At 46.7% G+C, this 25014-nt stretch overlaps 1 protein-coding gene across 1 annotated transcript in view; it reads right to left on the reverse strand.

The window, feature by feature from the left end:
• The window catches only part of LOC110513022 (transient receptor potential cation channel subfamily M member 7), a 92599-nt gene extending 67756 nt beyond the window's left edge, over nucleotides 1–24843 (reverse strand). The window contains exon 1 of the mRNA XM_036964068.1: nucleotides 24668–24843. Coding sequence (XP_036819963.1) covers nucleotides 24668–24670 — 3 coding nt within the window. The 5' untranslated portion in view covers nucleotides 24671–24843. The remainder of the gene's footprint in view (nucleotides 1–24667) is intronic.
• Nucleotides 24844–25014: the final 171 nt, after the last annotated feature.

A 25014-nucleotide genomic window follows, 5' to 3' on the forward strand; every position in this document is an offset into this window, starting at 1 on the left:
AAAGTTTCTTCAAGTGCAGTCGCAAAAACCATCACGCACTATGATGAAACTGGCTCTCATAATGACCAGCACAGAACAGGAAGACCCAGAGTTATTTCTACTGCAGAGGATAAGTACATTAGAGATACCAGCCTCAGAAATTACAGCCCAAATAAATGCTTCACAGAGTTCAAGTAACAGACACATCTCAACATCAACTGTTCAGAGGAGACTGCATGAATCAGGCCTTCATGGTCAAATTGCTGCAAAGAAACCACTACTACAGGACACCAATAAGAAGAACAGACTAGCTTGGGCCAAGAAACACGAGCAAATGGACATTAGACCGGTGGAAATCTGTCCTTTGTTTAGAGTCCAAATTAGATTTTTGGTTCCAACCGTTGTGGTCTTTGTGAGACTCAGAGTACATGAACGGATTATCTCTGCATGTGTGGTTCCCACCGTAAAGCATGGAGGAGGTGTGATGTGGGGGGGCTTTGCTGGTGACACGGTCTTAGATTTATTTAGAATTCAAGGCACTTAACCAGCATAGCTACCACAGCATTCTGCAGCGATACGCCATCCAATCTGGTTTGCACTTAGTGGGACTATCATTTGTTTTCCAACAGGACAATGACCCAACACAACAGCAGGTTGTGTAAGGGCTATTTGACCAAGGAGAGTGATGGAGCGCTGCATCAGATGACCTGGCCATCACAATCACCCGACCTCAACCCAATTGAGATGGTTTGGGATGAGTTGGACCGCAGAGTGAAGGAAAAGCAGCCAACAAGTTCTCAGCATATGTGGGAACTCCAAGACTGTTGGAAAATAATTCCAGGTGAAGCTGGTTGAGAGAAAGCCAAGAGTAAGCAAAGCTGTCATCAAGGCAAAGGGTGGCTAATTTGAAGAATCTCAAATAAAAAATATATTTTGACTTGTTTAACACTTTTTTTTGATTACTACATGATTCCATATTTTTGAAGTCTTCACTATTATTCTGCAATGTAAAAAATAAATAAATAAAAATGTTTTAAAATGTTTTTAAACGAACAACCCTTCAATGAGTAGGTGTCCAAACGTTTGACATGTACTGTATAATATATTTATTTATGCTATAGTAGGTAGGCTTAGCTAGCGCTAGTCGGCTGTACCTGCACCAAAAGTCCTGTATTTTTCATCCTATAGCTTGTCTTCTTTTTAAATGGTGAGTCAACATGTTTTCAGCTCTTTTATTTCCCTGACTGATCAGATCTCGTTCTCATGCTCTCTTCTTGTCTCTCTGTAGCAGACACTCTATAGTGAGTCAACATGTTTTCAGCTCTTTTATTTCCCTGACTGATCAGATCTCGTTCTCATGCTCTCTTCTTGTCTCTCTGCAGCAGACACTCTATATACACTCAACATGTTTAGAACGTCAAAGCACAAAATCACAGTATCGAATCGCAATATATATAGAATAGTGACAATCGCAATACATATCTTATCGGCACCTAAGTATCGTGATAATATTGTATCGTGAGTCCCTGGCAATTCCTAGGACTATTCATTATGGTAAAACTATCTTCAATAGGATGGTGATATTATGATAACAGGAGAAGATTTGAATGCTTCAGATAATGAACACAGGACGTCTCATTCATTCAGGTGGTCTGATGGTTAATAAGTGTTAACAGAGGGTTGTTAGAGAGGCTTTGGTCCCCGCTGACCTGTATCCATGGTACCTGAGAATGTCAGGCAACAAAAGACTCAATTTAGATGCACTTTAAAGCCCCAGCCAGGAACACAAACACGTCTCTCTCCCTCTACCTCTCCCTCTCCTCATCCCTCACTCGCTCTACCTTGTTCCCCCTCTCTCTACCTCCCTCATTCCCCCTCTCTCTCTACCTCTATATCCCTCTCTACCTCCCTCGTCACTAGCTCTCCCCTTACCTCCCTCCCTCTTTCTCTGCCAAACAGAGGAAGGGCTCTTTCTGGACACTTAGTCTTCTTGTAGGAAATTAACCAGCCCCATTTACACACACACACACACACACCTCTGTTGACCCTTTACCTTCTGACGACATGAGTCGGTTTCACGAAGCACCCAACTCCCCACCCACTCTCCAACCCGTTTCCTAGGTCGGAGGGCTGTGGCAGTGACAGAGAAAGGTGGCTAAATGCACACCACAGCCCTGGCCTGCAGCCCTAGTTAACCTCTCCTCTGGCCAACATGCCTGACTGACTCATAGAATTCCAGATAACATCTGGCCAGCCAGCCTGTTCTCACACTCATAATGAGTCTATAAACTGGGGGAGAGAGAAGACATTAGCATGAAGTAGTGGTGCTGGGGTGTTAATAACAAGAGACAGTTTATACTGTTGTTTCCTGCCAGGCTGGCGGGCCCGGCAAGGCGCATGACAAAGCTGAGAAGCTCAGGGTCAAACAGGAGAATGTGTAAAAGGCAGGTAGCCTATCGGTTAAGAGCGTTGGACCAGTAACTGAAAGGTCGCTGGTTCAAATCCCAGAGCCAACTAGATGAAAAATCTGTCGTTGTGCCCTTGAGCAAGGTACTTAACCCTAATTGCTTGTGTAAGTTGCTCTGGATAACAGCGTCTGCTATATGACAACAAAAATTAAGTGTAAAAGAGGTGTGGAGTCATCTTCAGAAGGTCAGTGTTGATTGAAAAATGCTCTGCGTTTAAATTATTTTTACAATAAAGATAATTGAAAATGCTTCAAATCTAATTCCTTTGTCCTCTACGAGAGGCTGGGTGAATAGGCTTACCTCTCACATAAAGTGGTTTGCACACTGGCCTTGCCTCTGTAGCAGACACAGACAAACCGCTATCTTTCTCACCTCTAAATAGGCATTATTAATATTACTAAAACAAAGACAGAAGGATTAGGTGGACACACCACAAGGGAGAGATAAGGAGATAAGAGGGGAGGAACTACACTGAACAAAAATATAAAATGCAACATGTAAAGTGTTGGTCCCATGTTTCATGAGCTGAAATAAAAGATCCCAGAGGCTTATTGCTCTCATATTTTGCCCTGTTAGTGAGCATTTCTCCTTTACCAAGATAATCCATCTACATGACAGGTGACATGACAGGTGACAGGTATCAAGAAGCTGATGAAACAGCATGATCATTACACAGGTTCACCTTGTGCTGGGGACATAAAAAGGCCACTCTAAAATGTGCAGTTTTGTCACACAACACAATGCCACAAATGTCTCAAGGTTTGAGGGAGTGTGCAATTGGCATGCTGACTGCAATCGGCATTTTTGGACACCGATTATGGCCGATAACTCTAATGAACTAGAATTCAAGGCACACTTAACCAGCATAGCTACCACAGCATTCTGCAGCGATACAGAATCCCATCTGGTTTGCCTTTAGTGGGAATATAATTTGTTTTTCAACAATGACCCAACACACCTCCAGACTGTGTAAGGGCTATTGACCAAGAAGGAGAGTGATGGAGCGCTACATCAGATGATCTAGCTTCCACAATCACACGACCTCAACCCACTTGAGATACGCAACATGTTAACATGTAGGCCCATGTAACTAGCCTGTCACAAGAGACAAGTATCCCCCCGGTGAATATGTAGGATTAGCTTCCCCTCCTACAATCAAATCAAATGTTATTTGTCAAATGCTTTGTAAACAACGGGTGTAGAGTAACTAATGCTTACTTACGGGCCCATCCCAAACTTAGCCATTAGTGAGGGACAGAAAATGAAAAACTGACCCCAAACTAGCATCTAGGGGCAACTTCAACACACACCAGTATTTGTATTTACTAAGGATCCCTATTAGCTGCTGCCAAGTCAGCAGCTACCCTTTCTGGGGTCCAGCAACATGAAGGCAGTAATATACATTATAATACAATTTAAACATCAAAATACATTTCACAACACATTAAGTGTGCCCCCTCAGTCCACTACTCTACTACCACATACCCACAACACATTAAGTGTGCCCCCTCAGTCCACTACTCTACTACCACATACCCACAACACATTAAGTGTGCCCCCTCAGTCCACTACTCTACTACCACATACCCACAACACATTAAGTGTGCCCCCTCAGTCCACTACTCTACTACCACATACCCACAACACATTAAGTGTGCCCCCTCAGTCCACTACTCTACTACCACATACCCACAACACATTAAGTGTGCCCCCTCAGTCCACTACTCTACTACCACATACCCACAACACATTAAGTGTGCCCCCTCAGTCCACTACTCTACTACCACATACCCACAACACATTAAGTGTGCCCCCTCAGTCCACTACTCTACTACCACATACCCACAACACATTAAGTGTGCCCCCTCAGTCCACTACTCTACTACCACATACCCACAACACATTAAGTATGTCCCCTCAGTCCACTACTCTACTACCACATACCCACAACACATTAAGTGTGCCCCCTCAGTCCACTACTCTACTACCACATACCCACAACACATTAAGTGTGCCCCCTCAGTCCACTACTCTACTACCACATACCCACAACACATTAAGTGTGCCCCCTCAGTCCACTACTCTACTACCACATACCCACAACACATTAAGTGTGCCCCCTCAGTCCACTACTCTACTACCACATACCCACAACACATTAAGTGTGCCCCCTCAGTCCACTACTCTACTACCACATACCCACAACACATTAAGTGTGCCCCCTCAGTCCACTACTCTACTACCACATACCCACAACACATTAAGTGTGCCCCCTCAGTCCACTACTCTACTACCACATACCCACAACACATTAAGTGTGTCCCCTCAGGCCACTACTCTACTACCACATACCCACAACACATTAAGTGTGCCCCCTCAGTCCACTACTCTACTACCACATACCCACAACACATTAAGTGTGCCCCCTCAGTCCACTACTCTACTACCACATACCCACAACACATTAAGTGTGTCCCCTCAGTCCACTACTCTACTACCACATACCCACAACACATTAAGTGTGCCCCCTCAGTCCACTACTCTACTACCACATACCCACAACACATTAAGTGTGCCCCCTCAGTCCACTACTCTACTACCACATACCCACAACACATTAAGTGTGCCCCCTCAGTCCACTACTCTACTACCACATACCCACAACACATTAAGTGTGCCCCCTCAGTCCACTACTCTACTACCACATACCCACAACACATTAAGTGTGCCCCCTCAGTCCACTACTCTACTACCACATACCCACAACACATTAAGTGTGTCCCCTCAGTCCACTACTCTACTACCACATACCCACAACACATTAAGTGTGTCCCCTCAGGCCACTACTCTACTACCACATACCCACAACACATTAAGTGTGCCCCCTCAGTCCACTACTCTACTACCACATACCCACAACACATTAAGTGTGTCCCCTCAGTCCACTACTCTACTACCACATACCCACAACACATTAAGTGTGCCCCCTCAGTCCACTACTCTACTACCACATACCCACAACACATTAAGTGTGCCCCCTCAGTCCACTACTCTACTACCACATACCCACAACACATTAAGTGTGCCCCCTCAGTCCACTACTCTACTACCACATACCCACAACACATTAAGTGTGCCCCCTCAGTCCACTACTCTACTACCACATACCCACAACACATTAAGTGTGCCCCCTCAGTCCACTACTCTACTACCACATACCCACAACACATTAAGTGTGCCCCCTCAGTCCACTACTCTACTACCACATACCCACAACACATTAAGTATGCCCCCTCAGTCCACTACTCTACTACCACATACCCACAACACATTAAGTGTGCCCCCTCAGTCCACTACTCTACTACCACATACCCACAACACATTAAGTGTGCCCCCTCAGTCCACTACTCTACTACCACATACCCACAACACATTAAGTGTGCCCCCTCAGTCCACTACTCTACTACCACATACCCACAACACATTAAGTGTGCCCCCTCAGTCCACTACTCTACTACCACATACCCACAACACATTAAGTGTGCCCCCTCAGTCCACTACTCTACTACCACATACCCACAACACATTAAGTATGCCCCCTCAGTCCACTACTCTACTACCACATACCCACAACACATTAAGTGTGCCCCCTCAGTCCACTACTCTACTACCACATACCCACAACACATTAAGTGTGTCCCCTCAGTCCACTACTCTACTACCACATACCCACAACACATTAAGTGTGCCCCCTCAGTCCACTACTCTACTACCACATACCCACAACACATTAAGTGTGTCCCCTCAGTCCACTACTCTACTACCACATACCCACAACACATTAAGTATGCCCCCTCAGGCCACTACTCTACTACCACATACCCACAACACATTAAGTGTGCCCCCTCAGTCCACTACTCTACTACCACATACCCACAACACATTAAGTGTGCCCCCTCAGTCCACTACTCTACTACCACATACCCACAACACATTAAGTGTGCCCCCTCAGTCCACTACTCTACTACCACATACCCACAACACATTAAGTGTGCCCCCTCAGTCCACTACTCTACTACCACATACCCACAACACATTAAGTGTGCCCCCTCAGTCCACTACTCTACTACCACATACCCACAACACATTAAGTGTGCCCCCTCAGTCCACTACTCTACTACCACATACCCACAACACATTAAGTGTGCCCCCTCAGTCCACTACTCTACTACCACATACCCACAACACATTAAGTGTGCCCCCTCAGTCCACTACTCTACTACCACATACCCACAACACATTAAGTGTGCCCCCTCAGTCCACTACTCTACTACCACATACCCACAACACATTAAGTGTGCCCCCTCAGTCCACTACTCTACTACCACATACCCACAACACATTAAGTGTGTCCCCTCAGGCCACTACTCTACTACCACATACCCACAACACATTAAGTGTGTCCCCTCAGTCCACTACTCTACTACCACATACCCACAACACATTAAGTGTGCCCCCTCAGTCCACTACTCTACTACCACATACCCACAACACATTAAGTGTGCCCCCTCAGTCCACTACTCTACTACCACATACCCACAACACATTAAGTGTGCCCCCTCAGTCCACTACTCTACTACCACATACCCACAACACATTAAGTGTGCCCCCTCAGTCCACTACTCTACTACCACATACCCACAACACATTAAGTATGTCCCCTCAGTCCACTACTCTACTACCACATACCCACAACACATTAAGTGTGCCCCCTCAGTCCACTACTCTACTACCACATACCCACAACACATTAAGTGTGCCCCCTCAGTCCACTACTCTACTACCACATACCCACAACACATTAAGTGTGCCCCCTCAGTCCACTACTCTACTACCACATACCCACAACACATTAAGTATGTCCCCTCAGTCCACTACTCTACTACCACATACCCACAACACATTAAGTGTGTCCCCTCAGTCCACTACTCTACTACCACATACCCACAACACATTAAGTGTGCCCCCTCAGTCCACTACTCTACTACCACATACCCACAACACATTAAGTGTGCCCCCTCAGTCCACTACTCTACTACCACATACCCACAACACATTAAGTATGTCCCCTCAGTCCACTACTCTACTACCACATACCCACAACACATTAAGTGTGCCCCCTCAGTCCACTACTCTACTACCACATACCCACAACACATTAAGTGTGCCCCCTCAGTCCACTACTCTACTACCACATACCCACAACACATTAAGTGTGCCCCCTCAGTCCACTACTCTACTACCACATACCCACAACACATTAAGTGTGCCCCCTCAGTCCACTACTCTACTACCACATACCCACAACACATTAAGTATGTCCCCTCAGTCCACTACTCTACTACCACATACCCACAACACATTAAGTGTGCCCCCTCAGTCCACTACTCTACTACCACATACCCACAACACATTAAGTGTGCCCCCTCAGTCCACTACTCTACTACCACATACCCACAACACATTAAGTGTGCCCCCTCAGTCCACTACTCTACTACCACATACCCACAACACATTAAGTGTGCCCCCTCAGTCCACTACTCTACTACCACATACCCACAACACATTAAGTGTGCCCCCTCAGTCCACTACTCTACTACCACATACCCACAACACATTAAGTGTGCCCCCTCAGTCCACTACTCTACTACCACATACCCACAACACATTAAGTGTGCCCCCTCAGTCCACTACTCTACTACCACATACCCACAACACATTAAGTGTGTCCCCTCAGGCCACTACTCTACTACCACATACCCACAACACATTAAGTGTGCCCCCTCAGTCCACTACTCTACTACCACATACCCACAACACATTAAGTGTGCCCCCTCAGTCCACTACTCTACTACCACATACCCACAACACATTAAGTGTGTCCCCTCAGTCCACTACTCTACTACCACATACCCACAACACATTAAGTGTGCCCCCTCAGTCCACTACTCTACTACCACATACCCACAACACATTAAGTGTGCCCCCTCAGTCCACTACTCTACTACCACATACCCACAACACATTAAGTGTGCCCCCTCAGTCCACTACTCTACTACCACATACCCACAACACATTAAGTGTGCCCCCTCAGTCCACTACTCTACTACCACATACCCACAACACATTAAGTGTGCCCCCTCAGTCCACTACTCTACTACCACATACCCACAACACATTAAGTGTGCCCCCTCAGTCCACTACTCTACTACCACATACCCACAACACATTAAGTGTGCCCCCTCAGTCCACTACTCTACTACCACATACCCACAACACATTAAGTGTGCCCCCTCAGTCCACTACTCTACTACCACATACCCACAACACATTAAGTGTGCCCCCTCAGTCCACTACTCTACTACCACATACCCACAACACATTAAGTGTGCCCCCTCAGTCCACTACTCTACTACCACATACCCACAACACATTAAGTGTGCCCCCTCAGTCCACTACTCTACTACCACATACCCACAACACATTAAGTGTGCCCCCTCAGTCCACTACTCTACTACCACATACCCACAACACATTAAGTGTGCCCCCTCAGTCCACTACTCTACTACCACATACCCACAACACATTAAGTATGTCCCCTCAGTCCACTACTCTACTACCACATACCCACAACACATTAAGTGTGCCCCCTCAGTCCACTACTCTACTACCACATACCCACAACACATTAAGTGTGCCCCCTCAGTCCACTACTCTACTACCACATACCCACAACACATTAAGTGTGCCCCCTCAGTCCACTACTCTACTACCACATACCCACAACACATTAAGTGTGCCCCCTCAGTCCACTACTCTACTACCACATACCCACAACACATTAAGTGTGCCCCCTCAGTCCACTACTCTACTACCACATACCCACAACACATTAAGTGTGCCCCCTCAGTCCACTACTCTACTACCACATACCCACAACACATTAAGTGTGCCCCCTCAGTCCACTACTCTACTACCACATACCCACAACACATTAAGTGTGTCCCCTCAGGCCACTACTCTACTACCACATACCCACAACACATTAAGTGTGCCCCCTCAGTCCACTACTCTACTACCACATACCCACAACACATTAAGTGTGCCCCCTCAGTCCACTACTCTACTACCACATACCCACAACACATTAAGTGTGTCCCCTCAGTCCACTACTCTACTACCACATACCCACAACACATTAAGTGTGCCCCCTCAGTCCACTACTCTACTACCACATACCCACAACACATTAAGTGTGCCCCCTCAGTCCACTACTCTACTACCACATACCCACAACACATTAAGTGTGCCCCCTCAGTCCACTACTCTACTACCACATACCCACAACACATTAAGTGTGCCCCCTCAGTCCACTACTCTACTACCACATACCCACAACACATTAAGTGTGCCCCCTCAGTCCACTACTCTACTACCACATACCCACAACACATTAAGTGTGCCCCCTCAGTCCACTACTCTACTACCACATACCCACAACACATTAAGTGTGCCCCCTCAGTCCACTACTCTACTACCACATACCCACAACACATTAAGTGTGCCCCCTCAGTCCACTACTCTACTACCACATACCCACAACACATTAAGTGTGCCCCCTCAGTCCACTACTCTACTACCACATACCCACAACACATTAAGTGTGCCCCCTCAGTCCACTACTCTACTACCACATACCCACAACACATTAAGTGTGCCCCCTCAGTCCACTACTCTACTACCACATACCCACAACACATTAAGTGTGCCCCCTCAGTCCACTACTCTACTACCACATACCCACAACACATTAAGTGTGCCCCCTCAGTCCACTACTCTACTACCACATACCCACAACACATTAAGTGTGTCCCCTCAGGCCACTACTCTACTACCACATACCCACAACACATTAAGTGTGCCCCCTCAGTCCACTACTCTACTACCACATACCCACAACACATTAAGTGTGCCCCCTCAGTCCACTACTCTACTACCACATACCCACAACACATTAAGTGTGTCCCCTCAGTCCACTACTCTACTACCACATACCCACAACACATTAAGTGTGCCCCCTCAGTCCACTACTCTACTACCACATACCCACAACACATTAAGTGTGCCCCCTCAGTCCACTACTCTACTACCACATACCCACAACACATTAAGTGTGCCCCCTCAGTCCACTACTCTACTACCACATACCCACAACACATTAAGTGTGCCCCCTCAGTCCACTACTCTACTACCACATACCCACAACACATTAAGTGTGCCCCCTCAGTCCACTACTCTACTACCACATACCCACAACACATTAAGTGTGCCCCCTCAGTCCACTACTCTACTACCACATACCCACAACACATTAAGTGTGCCCCCTCAGTCCACTACTCTACTACCACATACCCACAACACATTAAGTGTGCCCCCTCAGTCCACTACTCTACTACCACATACCCACAACACATTAAGTGTGCCCCCTCAGTCCACTACTCTACTACCACATACCCACAACACATTAAGTGTGCCCCCTCAGTCCACTACTCTACTACCACATACCCACAACACATTAAGTGTGCCCCCTCAGTCCACTACTCTACTACCACATACCCACAACACATTAAGTGTGCCCCCTCAGTCCACTACTCTACTACCACATACCCACAACACATTAAGTGTGCCCCCTCAGTCCACTACTCTACTACCACATACCCACAACACATTAAGTGTGCCCCCTCAGTCCACTACTCTACTACCACATACCCACAACACATTAAGTGTGCCCCCTCAGTCCACTACTCTACTACCACATACCCACAACACATTAAGTGTGCCCCCTCAGTCCACTACTCTACTACCACATACCCACAACACATTAAGTGTGCCCCCTCAGTCCACTACTCTACTACCACATACCCACAACACATTAAGTGTGTCCCCTCAGGCCACTACTCTACTACCACATACCCACAACACATTAAGTGTGCCCCCTCAGTCCACTACTCTACTACCACATACCCACAACACATTAAGTGTGTCCCCTCAGTCCACTACTCTACTACCACATACCCACAACACATTAAGTGTGCCCCCTCAGTCCACTACTCTACTACCACATACCCACAACACATTAAGTGTGCCCCCTCAGTCCACTACTCTACTACCACATACCCACAACACATTAAGTGTGCCCCCTCAGTCCACTACTCTACTACCACATACCCACAACACATTAAGTGTGTCCCCTCAGTCCACTACTCTACTACCACATACCCACAACACATTAAGTGTGTCCCCTCAGGCCACTACTCTACTACCACATACCCACAACACATTAAGTGTGCCCCCTCAGTCCACTACTCTACTACCACATACCCACAACACATTAAGTGTGTCCCCTCAGTCCACTACTCTACTACCACATACCCACAACACATTAAGTGTGCCCCCTCAGTCCACTACTCTACTACCACATACCCACAACACATTAAGTGTGTCCCCTCAGTCCCCTACTCTACTACCACATACCCACAACACATTAAGTGTGCCCCCTCAGTCCACTACTCTACTACCACATACCCACAACACATTAAGTGTGTCCCCTCAGTCCACTACTCTACTACCACATACCCACAACACATTAAGTGTGTCCCCTCAGGCCACTACTCTACTACCACATACCCACAACACATTAAGTGTGCCCCCTCAGTCCACTACTCTACTACCACATACCCACAACACATTAAGTGTGTCCCCTCAGTCCACTACTCTACTACCACATACCCACAACACATTAAGTGTGCCCCCTCAGTCCACTACTCTACTACCACATACCCACAACACATTAAGTGTGCCCCCTCAGGCCACTACTCTACTACCACATACCCACAACACATTAAGTGTGCCCCCTCAGGCCACTACTCTACTACCACATACCCACAACACATTAAGTGTGCCCCCTCAGTCCACTACTCTACTACCACATACCCACAACACATTAAGTGTGCCCCCTCAGGCCACTACTCTACTACCACATACCCACAACACATTAAGTGTGCCCCCTCAGGCCACTACTCTACTACCACATACCCACAACACATTAAGTGTGCCCCCTCAGTCCACTACTCTACTACCACATACCCACAACACATTAAGTGTGCCCCCTCAGTCCACTACTCTACTACCACATACCCACAACACATTAAGTGTGCCCCCTCAGTCCACTACTCTACTACCACATACCCACAACACATTAAGTGTGCCCCCTCAGTCCACTACTCTACTACCACATACCCACAACACATTAAGTGTGCCCCCTCAGTCCACTACTCTACTACCACATACCCACAACACATTAAGTGTGCCCCCTCAGTCCACTACTCTACTACCACATACCCACAACACATTAAGTGTGCCCCCTCAGTCCACTACTCTACTACCACATACCCACAACACATTAAGTGTGCCCCCTCAGTCCACTACTCTACTACCACATACCCACAACACATTAAGTGTGTCCCCTCAGGCCACTACTCTACTACCACATACCCACAACACATTAAGTGTGCCCCCTCAGTCCACTACTCTACTACCACATACCCACAACACATTAAGTGTGTCCCCTCAGTCCACTACTCTACTACCACATACCCACAACACATTAAGTGTGTCCCCTCAGTCCACTACTCTACTACCACATACCCACAACACATTAAGTGTGCCCCCTCAGTCCACTACTCTACTACCACATACCCACAACACATTAAGTGTGCCCCCTCAGTCCACTACTCTACTACCACATACCCACAACACATTAAGTGTGCCCCCTCAGGCCACTACTCTACTACCACATACCCACAACACATTAAGTGTGTCCCCTCAGGCCACTACTCTACTACCACATACCCACAACACATTAAGTGTGCCCCCTCAGTCCACTACTCTACTACCACATACCCACAACACATTAAGTGTGTCCCCTCAGGCCACTACTCTACTACCACATACCCACAACACATTAAGTGTGCCCCCTCAGTCCACTACTCTACTACCACATACCCACAACACATTAAGTGTGCCCCCTCAGTCCACTACTCTACTACCACATACCCACAACACATTAAGTGTGCCCCCTCAGTCCACTACTCTACTACCACATACCCACAACACATTAAGTGTGCCCCCTCAGTCCACTACTCTACTACCACATACCCACAACACATTAAGTGTGTCCCCTCAGGCCACTACTCTACTACCACATACCCACAACACATTAAGTGTGCCCCCTCAGTCCACTACTCTACTACCACATACCCACAACACATTAAGTGTGTCCCCTCAGGCCACTACTCTACTACCACATACCCACAACACATTAAGTGTGCCCCCTCAGTCCACTACTCTACTACCACATACCCACAACACATTAAGTGTGCCCCCTCAGTCCACTACTCTACTACCACATACCCACAACACATTAAGTGTGCCCCCTCAGTCCACTACTCTACTACCACATACCCACAACACATTAAGTGTGCCCCCTCAGTCCACTACTCTACTACCACATACCCACAACACATTAAGTGTGTCCCCTCAGGCCACTACTCTACTACCACATACCCACAACACATTAAGTGTGCCCCCTCAGTCCACTACTCTACTACCACATACCCACAACACATTAAGTGTGCCCCCTCAGTCCACTACTCTACTACCACATACCCACAACACATTAAGTGTGCCCCCTCAGTCCACTACTCTACTACCACATACCCACAACACATTAAGTGTGTCCCCTCAGGCCACTACTCTACTACCACATACCCACAACACATTAAGTGTGCCCCCTCAGTCCACTACTCTACTACCACATACCCACAACACATTAAGTGTGTCCCCTCAGGCCACTACTCTACTACCACATACCCACAACACATTAAGTGTGCCCCCTCAGTCCACTACTCTACTACCACATACCCACAACACATTAAGTGTGCCCCCTCAGTCCACTACTCTACTACCACATACCCACAACACATTAAGTGTGCCCCCTCAGTCCACTACTCTACTACCACATACCCACAACACATTAAGTGTGCCCCCTCAGTCCACTACTCTACTACCACATACCCACAACACATTAAGTGTGTCCCCTCAGTCCACTACTCTACTACCACATACCCACAACACATTAAGTGTGCCCCCTCAGTCCACTACTCTACTACCACATACCCACAACACATTAAGTGTGCCCCCTCAGTCCACTACTCTACTACCACATACCCACAACACATTAAGTGTGCCCCCTCAGTCCACTACTCTACTACCACATACCCACAACACATTAAGTGTGCCCCCTCAGTCCACTACTCTACTACCACATACCCACAACACATTAAGTGTGCCCCCTCAGTCCACTACTCTACTACCACATACCCACAACACATTAAGTGTGCCCCCTCAGTCCACTACTCTACTACCACATACCCACAACACATTAAGTGTGCCCCCTCAGTCCACTACTCTACTACCACATACCCACAACACATTAAGTGTGCCCCCTCAGTCCACTACTCTACTACCACATACCCACAACACATTAAGTGTGCCCCCTCAGTCCACTACTCTACTACCACATACCCACAACACATTAAGTGTGCCCCCTCAGTCCACTACTCTACTACCACATACCCACAACACATTAAGTGTGTCCCCTCAGGCCACTACTCTACTACCACATACCCACAACACATTAAGTGTGCCCCCTCAGTCCACTACTCTACTACCACATACCCACAACACATTAAGTGTGCCCCCTCAGTCCACTACTCTACTACCACATACCCACAACACATTAAGTGTGCCCCCTCAGTCCACTACTCTACTACCACATACCCACAACACATTAAGTGTGCCCCCTCAGTCCACTACTCTACTACCACATACCCACAACACATTAAGTGTGTCCCCTCAGGCCACTACTCTACTACCACATACCCACAACACATTAAGTGTGCCCCCTCAGTCCACTACTCTACTACCACATACCCACAACACATTAAGTGTGCCCCCTCAGTCCACTACTCTACTACCACATACCCACAACACATTAAGTGTGCCCCCTCAGTCCACTACTCTACTACCACATACCCACAACACATTAAGTGTGTCCCCTCAGGCCACTACTCTACTACCACATACCCACAACACATTAAGTGTGCCCCCTCAGTCCACTACTCTACTACCACATACCCACAACACATTAAGTGTGTCCCCTCAGGCCACTACTCTACTACCACATACCCACAACACATTAAGTGTGCCCCCTCAGTCCACTACTCTACTACCACATACCCACAACACATTAAGTGTGCCCCCTCAGTCCACTACTCTACTACCACATACCCACAACACATTAAGTGTGCCCCCTCAGTCCACTACTCTACTACCACATACCCACAACACATTAAGTGTGCCCCCTCAGTCCACTACTCTACTACCACATACCCACAACACATTAAGTGTGTCCCCTCAGTCCACTACTCTACTACCACATACCCACAACACATTAAGTGTGCCCCCTCAGTCCACTACTCTACTACCACATACCCACAACACATTAAGTGTGCCCCCTCAGTCCACTACTCTACTACCACATACCCACAACACATTAAGTGTGCCCCCTCAGTCCACTACTCTACTACCACATACCCACAACACATTAAGTGTGCCCCCTCAGTCCACTACTCTACTACCACATACCCACAACACATTAAGTGTGCCCCCTCAGTCCACTACTCTACTACCACATACCCACAACACATTAAGTGTGCCCCCTCAGTCCACTACTCTACTACCACATACCCACAACACATTAAGTGTGCCCCCTCAGTCCACTACTCTACTACCACATACCCACAACACATTAAGTGTGCCCCCTCAGTCCACTACTCTACTACCACATACCCACAACACATTAAGTGTGCCCCCTCAGTCCACTACTCTACTACCACATACCCACAACACATTAAGTGTGCCCCCTCAGTCCACTACTCTACTACCACATACCCACAACACATTAAGTGTGCCCCCTCAGTCCACTACTCTACTACCACATACCCACAACACATTAAGTGTGCCCCCTCAGTCCACTACTCTACTACCACATACCCACAACACATTAAGTGTGCCCCCTCAGTCCACTACTCTACTACCACATACCCACAACACATTAAGTGTGCCCCCTCAGTCCACTACTCTACTACCACATACCCACAACACATTAAGTGTGCCCCCTCAGTCCACTACTCTACTACCACATACCCACAACACATTAAGTGTGCCCCCTCAGTCCACTACTCTACTACCACATACCCACAACACATTAAGTGTGCCCCCTCAGTCCACTACTCTACTACCACATACCCACAACACATTAAGTGTGCCCCCTCAGTCCACTACTCTACTACCACATACCCACAACACATTAAGTGTGCCCCCTCAGTCCACTACTCTACTACCACATACCCACAACACATTAAGTGTGCCCCCTCAGTCCACTACTCTACTACCACATACCCACAACACATTAAGTGTGCCCCCTCAGTCCACTACTCTACTACCACATACCCACAACACATTAAGTGTGCCCCCTCAGTCCACTACTCTACTACCACATACCCACAACACATTAAGTGTGCCCCCTCAGTCCACTACTCTACTACCACATACCCACAACACATTAAGTGTGCCCCCTCAGTCCACTACTCTACTACCACATACCCACAACACATTAAGTGTGCCCCCTCAGTCCACTACTCTACTACCACATACCCACAACACATTAAGTGTGCCCCCTCAGTCCACTACTCTACTACCACATACCCACAACACATTAAGTGTGCCCCCTCAGTCCACTACTCTACTACCACATACCCACAACACATTAAGTGTGCCCCCTCAGTCCACTACTCTACTACCACATACCCACAACACATTAAGTGTGCCCCCTCAGTCCACTACTCTACTACCACATACCCACAACACATTAAGTGTGCCCCCTCAGTCCACTACTCTACTACCACATACCCACAACACATTAAGTGTGCCCCCTCAGTCCACTACTCTACTACCACATACCCACAACACATTAAGTGTGCCCCCTCAGTCCACTACTCTACTACCACATACCCACAACACATTAAGTGTGCCCCCTCAGTCCACTACTCTACTACCACATACCCACAACACATTAAGTGTGTCCCCTCAGTCCACTACTCTACTACCACATACCCACAACACATTAAGTGTGCCCCCTCAGTCCACTACTCTACTACCACATACCCACAACACATTAAGTGTGCCCCCTCAGTCCACTACTCTACTACCACATACCCACAACACATTAAGTGTGCCCCCTCAGTCCACTACTCTACTACCACATACCCACAACACAAAATCCATGTGTACATGTGTGTATAGTGAGTATGATATTGTGTGTGTGTGTGTCGGTGTGTGTGTCTCTTCACAGTCCCCGCTGTTCCATAACGTGTATTATTATCTTTATTTTATTGAATTTTACTGCTTGCATCAGTTACTTGATGTGGAATAGAGTTCCATGTTGTCATGGCTCTTTGTAGTACTGCGCTCCTCCCATAATCTGTTCTGGACTTGGGGACTGAAGAGACCTCTGGTGGCATGTCTGGTGGGGTATGCATGGGTGTCTGATCTGTGTACTAGTAGTTTAGACAGACAGCTCTGTGCATTCAACATGTCAACACTTCTCACAAATACAAGTAGTGATGAAGTCAATCTTTCCTCTACTCAAATCAGTCCAGTCCAATTACCTGAGCCTGGAGAGATTGACACATTAGCTTTCCGTCTACATTTAAGCGCCAGCCGTACTGCCCTGTTCTGGGCCAGTTGTAATTTTCTTAAGTCCCTCTTTGTGGCATCTGACCACATAACTGGACAGTAGTCCAGGTACGACAACTAGGACCTGTAGGACCTACCTTGTCTGTCCTTAACAACGCTGTCAACCTCTCCCCAGTCCCTCTTCACCCTACACCACTAGGTAGTGGCGCGGCCCCACTTCCCCGGGTAGGTAGTGGCGCGGCCCCACTTCCCCGGGTAGGTAGTGGCGCGGCCCCACTTCCCCGGGTAGGTAGTGGCGCGGCCCCACTTCCCCGGGTAGGTAGTGGCGCGGCCCCACTTCCCCGGGTAGGTAGTGGCGCGGCCCCACTTCACCGGGTAGGTAGTGGTACGGTCCGTAACAGTTGCACAGTGGAGTCTACTCTAAGGGAACTATCACTCTCCTCCCTTCATAATAAATCAACATTTATTGTAGAGACTACCATAAACATGACCTTAAATGTCTGCACTGCTCTTCATAAAACACCATAAACTACTGCCCTCAATGACCCAGAGTTGTGATACAACTACAATCATTGCCTGACATTTTACAGCATTAATGAAGGTCAATAAACGTTGACATTGGAAAAGATAAGATTCAGGCTGTCACTATGATTGATCAAAAAGTACTACAATCATCAACATGGCATAATAATGTTGTTATAAGTCCTATTACCACACGACATGATAATGTTATTTATATTAACTGTAGCTACATGATGATAATGTTGTTAAAGTATCTATAGCTGGCTGTAGATGGCTGCCTCAGGCAGGTTAAACTCCCGACGTCATCGGGACTAAGGAGCTGATCGTGGACTACAGGAAACTGGGGTGGGAGCACACCCCTCATCCACAGTGGAGAGGGTCAAGTTCCTCTGTGTCCACATCACTGAGGACTTAACATGGTCCTCTCACACCAGCACGGTGGTGAAGAAGGCACGGCAGCACCTCCTCTCCCTTAGGAGGTTGAAACCATTTGGAATGGCCACTCAGATCCTTGGGAACTTTTACAGCTGCACTATGGAGAGCATCCTGACTGCTTGTATTACCATCTAGTATTGCAACTGCAGACGGAAGGCCCTACCGAGGGTTGTGCAGACAGCTCAGTGCATTACAGGGGGCGACCCAGGACCCAGGACTTACAGTGGAAAGAAAAAGTATGTGAACCCTTGGATTTAATAACTGCTTGACCCTCCTTTGGCAGCAATAACCTCAACCAAATGTTTTCTGTAGTTGCGGATCAGACCTGCACAATGGTCAGGAGGAATGTTGGACCATTCCTCTTTACAAAACTGTTTCAGTTCAGCAATATTGTTGGGATGTCTGGTGTGAACTGCTCTCTTGAGGTCATGCCACAGCATCACAATCGGGTCGAGGTCAGGATTGACTGGGCCACTCCAGAAAGCCTATTTTCCTTCTGTTCAAGCCATTCTGTTGCATCACCTAACGTCTGTTGAGCTTCAATTGGCGGACAGATAAGCCTTACATTCTCCTGCAAATCATCTTGATAAACTTGGGAATTCATTTTTCTGTTGATGATAGGAAGCTGTCCAGTCCCTGAGGCAGTAAAGCAGCCCCAAACCATGATGCTCCCTCAACGATAGTTTGGGATGCAGTTAGGATGATGTTTTGATGTTGGTGTGCTGTGCCTTTTTTCCTTTTGCCAGTAGCGCTGTGGAACATCAAGGTGCGCTTTTGCAAACTTCAGAGGTGCAGCAATGTTTTTTTTTAACAGCAGTGGTTTCCATGGTGTCCTGCCATGAACACCATTCTTCTTTAGTGTTTTACATATCGTAGACTCGTCAACAGAGAGGTTAGCATGTCTTTAGCTGACACTAGGATTCTTAACCTCATTGATTCTTCTGTGCTGTGCTCTTGCAGTCATCTTTGCAGGACGGCCACTCCTAGGGAGAGTAGCAACAGTGCTGAACTTTCTCCATTTATAGACATTTTGTCTTATCGTGGACTGATGAACATCAAGGCTCCTAGAGACACTTTTGTAACCCTTTCCAGCTTTATGCAAGTCAACAATTCTTAAACTTAGGTCTTCTGAGATCTCTTTTGTTCGAGGCATGGTTCATCAGGCAATGCTTCTTGTAAATAGAAAACTCACTCTTTTGTGAGTGTTTGTATAGGGCAAGGCAGCTCTAACCAACATCTCATTGATTGGACTCCAGGTTAGCTGACTCCTGACTCCAATTAGCTTTTGGAGAAGTCTTAGTCTAGGGGTTCATATACTTTTCCCAACCTACAATGTGAAAGTTTAAATGATGTATTCAATATAGACAAGAAAAATACAATCATGTGTGTGTTACTAGTATAAGGACACTGTTTGTTGTGACAATGTCAAATTTATGCAGAAATCCAGGTGATGTCTTCACTATTATTCTACAGTGTAGAAAATAGTAAAAATCAAGAAAAACCCTTGAATGAGTAGGTGTATCTGGCACTGTATATTTATCCTGCTACTGGTCACTATTACTCTTATTTACATGTATATTCACCTATCACACATACACTGACACTCTAGCACACACACATCATTATACGACAGCCATATTGTTTACTATTATTATTATTAATCCTGCTACCAGTCACTTCCTCCTGATCCCTGCCTACATGTACATATCAACCTTAACTACTCCACTATTCCTGCACATTGTAAATGTGGTACTGGCATTTACCCTGTACTGTATATAACTTACAGTCTTCTATTTATTTATTCCTATTAATGATACTATTTTGACATTGAATACTGCCCTGTTGGGTAGGGCTGGCAAGTTAAGCATTTCGCTGTACCTGTCCATGTGACTAATAAAACTTGAAACGAAGCCAAGTGTGGAGCCATGTGCAAAGTCACGGGACAGCAGTGTGATGAGCCTTCAGTTCACACTCCCAGGGAGCCCTTGTAGGCATAGTAGTGTAATATAAGAGACTCTTCTCTCAGAGTGAATAAGGTAGAACAGGAGGAGGATAGCTAGTGATGCTACTTCACAAGAACACTGCCGCCTTCACTACTATACTGTGTCACTGCGTGAAGTAGTGAAGGCAGTGATAACAGTCTATACACTACTTACTGTATATAGAACAGGCCAGACTCCTATACAGTAGTAGTCTCCTTTGGTCCATGTTTAGCCCTCTAGCAAACTGACAGTCAGGGGGTGCATTCCAGGGGGCTTGCCCTACGCAAGTTACTGTCCAGGTCCCAAACATTTTAAACACATTTATTTGGGATGCAAAATTATTTGTAGATCAGTGAGTTTTTAAAATTTAAATCAGGTTGGCCGATCTTCGAGACAGTCACACTTACTCTGCATGTCTCTGCAGCGCTGGCCTGACTGCAGCAGGGCTACGGTAAACCACCCTACTGCTACAACGTGCTAAGTGGCTGTAAGCTGAGGCATGTGACAGGCTGAAAGGGGACAGGGACTGAGGGAAACAAGGAGCAGTTCCACAACACCTGCCCTGGCCAGAACTTTTTGCAGAAGTTTGACAGAAAACCCATGGTTGGTGTCCACAATCTAGGGCTGTGTCCCAATGGCACCATATTCCCTATATAGTGTACTACTATGTAGTACACTTTATAAGGAAAATCGTTCCATTTAAGAGGCCCCTAGAGGTCTTGTAAAAAGTGATAGCAATGCATCATAATAGGTCATTGTAATGAATTATTCATGAACCTTCTGTGACCATTACACTAACAAGGAGTAGCATTACAACAACCTGCATATGATGCAGAGGGAGGAAGAACGTTGAGAGAACACAAATGATAAAATTCACTCACTCCATCAAGGAAATTACAGGTTCAGACCGGACTGGTTTTCCTACACCCAGTATTCAACCCACGGCCATCACCATCAAGTCCTTCTTACTGAAATTATACTGAAGAAAAATAAACGCAACATGCAACAAAGATTTTACTGAGTTACAGTTTATATAAAGATATCAGTCAATTGACATACATGTTTAAGGCCCTAATCTATGGATGTCACATGACTGGGAATACAGATATGCATCTGTAGGTCACAGATACCTTTAAAAAAAAGGTAGGGCTGGATCAGAAAACCAGTCACTATCTGGTGTGACCCCTATTTTCCTCATGCAGCGCGCGACACATCTCATTCGCATTGTGTTGATCAGGATGTTGATTGTGGCCTGTGGAATGTCGTCCCACTCCTATTCAATGGCTGCGCGAAGTTGCTGGATATTGGCGGGAACTGGAACACGCTGTCGTACACGTCGATCCAGAGCATCCCAAACATGCTCGACAGGTGAGGCCATGGATGAACTGGGACAATTTCAACTTACAAGAATTCTGTACAGATCCTTGCGACATGGGGCTGTGCATTATCATGCTGAAACAAGATGGCGGCAGATGAATGGCACACCAATGGGCCTCAGGATCTCATCACAGTATCTGTGCATTCAAATTGCCATCGATAAAATCCAATTGTGTCGTTGTCCGTAGCTTAAGCCTGCCCATACACTAGCCCCACCGCCACCATGGGGCACTCTGTTCACAATGTTGACATCAGCAAACCGCTCGCCCATACAACACCATACACGTGGTCTGCAGTTATGTGGCAGGTTGGACGGACTGCCAAATTCTCTAAAAGAATGTTGGAGGCAGTTTATGGTAGCGAAATTAACATTCAATTCTCTGGAAACAGCTCTGGTGGACATTCCTGCATGCCAGCATGCCAATTGCTTGCTCCCTCAATACTTAAAACATCTGTGGCATTGTATTATGTGACAAAACTGCACATTTTAGAGTGGCCTTTTATTGTCCCCAGCACAAGGTGCACCTGTGTAATGATCATGCTGTTTAATTGGCATCTTGATATGCCACACCTGTCAGGTAGATGGATTATCTTGGCAAAGGAGAAATGCTTACTAACACTTTACATGTTGCGTTTATATTTTTGTTCAGTATAGAATGGACAGAGCTGTATAAAGGCCTTTGACACTTGCAAAAAAAATTATGCGTGGTCTAATGATCCCCTGTAGTCTAAAACAGATGGAAGTAGGACTTATGTGGTTATATTGTTTAATTAAATTATCTTCTATTATATCGGGGACCATTTGCTGGTGTCCGTTCTATATCCTGTAGCCTGCATGCATTCATCTGGCCTGGTAAACCGCTGGACAGTGAACACATGCGGACTACAACAAAGCATCACACACAGCAGCATGACAACCAGACCACCGCGCACAATTAGTGACGCCACATGCAGTGTCTGTCTGGCCAAACCGCGAACCGGCGGCGACTTGACAGTGGCCCGATTTAGCCTGAAACTCTTCAAGAGAGATAGATGCCTTTAAAAAGTCTGGTGTGTTTTCAACTGACTTTTAGCGGTCTGATGACAAGCTGATCAGAAGCTTCAAACCATTATATATATAGCTTAACTATGCTAGTCTGTGGTGGTTAACTAGATGAGGAACAATCCAGAGACTGATTCCCCTCGGGGGTTCCACAAAGACAGAAATTCGTAAGCGAATGTAGCTGGCTAAGCTATTGTTTAATGATAACATGCCATAGCAAAGACAACAATACCACGAGTTAGCGACACAATCTCTGATCATTTACGCAAAATGAAAACTAATAGGCTAATTTGCTAGCTAGTCAAGACTGATAAAGGCAAGCCTTGAATTTGGGGTCCCAGTACTGTCTCGCCGGGACAATGTCATCTCCACCCCTTTTCTTGGAATCCAACTTTGTCAAGTCATCGCACGAGTGCACGCACGAGTTGGCATGGCTCTGCAGTCACATCGCTTTGTACTCAAGTCTGTTGGCGGACAGAGCTAACTGGAGCTGGCTCACTAGTTAGCATCTAACGCCATTGTGGATGGATGGTAATGCGAACGTTAGCTAGCTCAACTACCTAGCCGCGGCATCGCTACTCAGCCAGCCGCAGTTTGCATTTCACCGAGCGTTCGGCCGATGCCTTTTTACTACCAATGCAAAAGGTGCCCAGATGTTTTACCCAGATGTCAGTGACAAAGGCTAGCCACTGAACCATTACCAACGTTATTGTAGATAGATAGTTAAACACAAGTACGCAATACCAACTGATCATGATCTTCTTGACAATCACGTAGCATGTAAATAACTGCCAACTACTCATATCTCCTTCCTTGACTCACACGATCCTCCGACCTGACATTCTAGAAGCTCACATTCTACCTCAAACATTCTACTGGATAACAAAAAACCCGCAGAAGAACACTTTGGTTGGATCTCGTACCATTCTTTTCACCGTTGAGACTCAGGAAGAGCTTCTCCGATGTCGTTATCCATCTATCGGCGGTGTTCTTTTCTGTTAGCCTTGGAAGGAAAGTCCAGTTGTCGCTGGTGAAATCTGCCCTAGCTGCAGCTCCAGCGGAAGGTTGCCTTTTCATAATTGTGCGACTCTGAACTGACGCCGCTGCGTGACGAAGCCAGCTGAGTCAGCCCCAGAGCACTGAGCACGTCACATGACGGGGGGGGGGGGGGGGGGGGGGTCAAATACCTGAATATTGATCTATTATTTGATTGATTAATACCCGCATTGATATTAAAGTGTATTGCCATGGGATGAGTGTTTTGATAAGT

The sequence above is a fragment of the Oncorhynchus mykiss genome, chromosome 26, assembly GCF_013265735.2.
Source record: "Oncorhynchus mykiss isolate Arlee chromosome 26, USDA_OmykA_1.1, whole genome shotgun sequence".
NCBI lineage: Eukaryota > Metazoa > Chordata > Actinopteri > Salmoniformes > Salmonidae > Oncorhynchus > Oncorhynchus mykiss.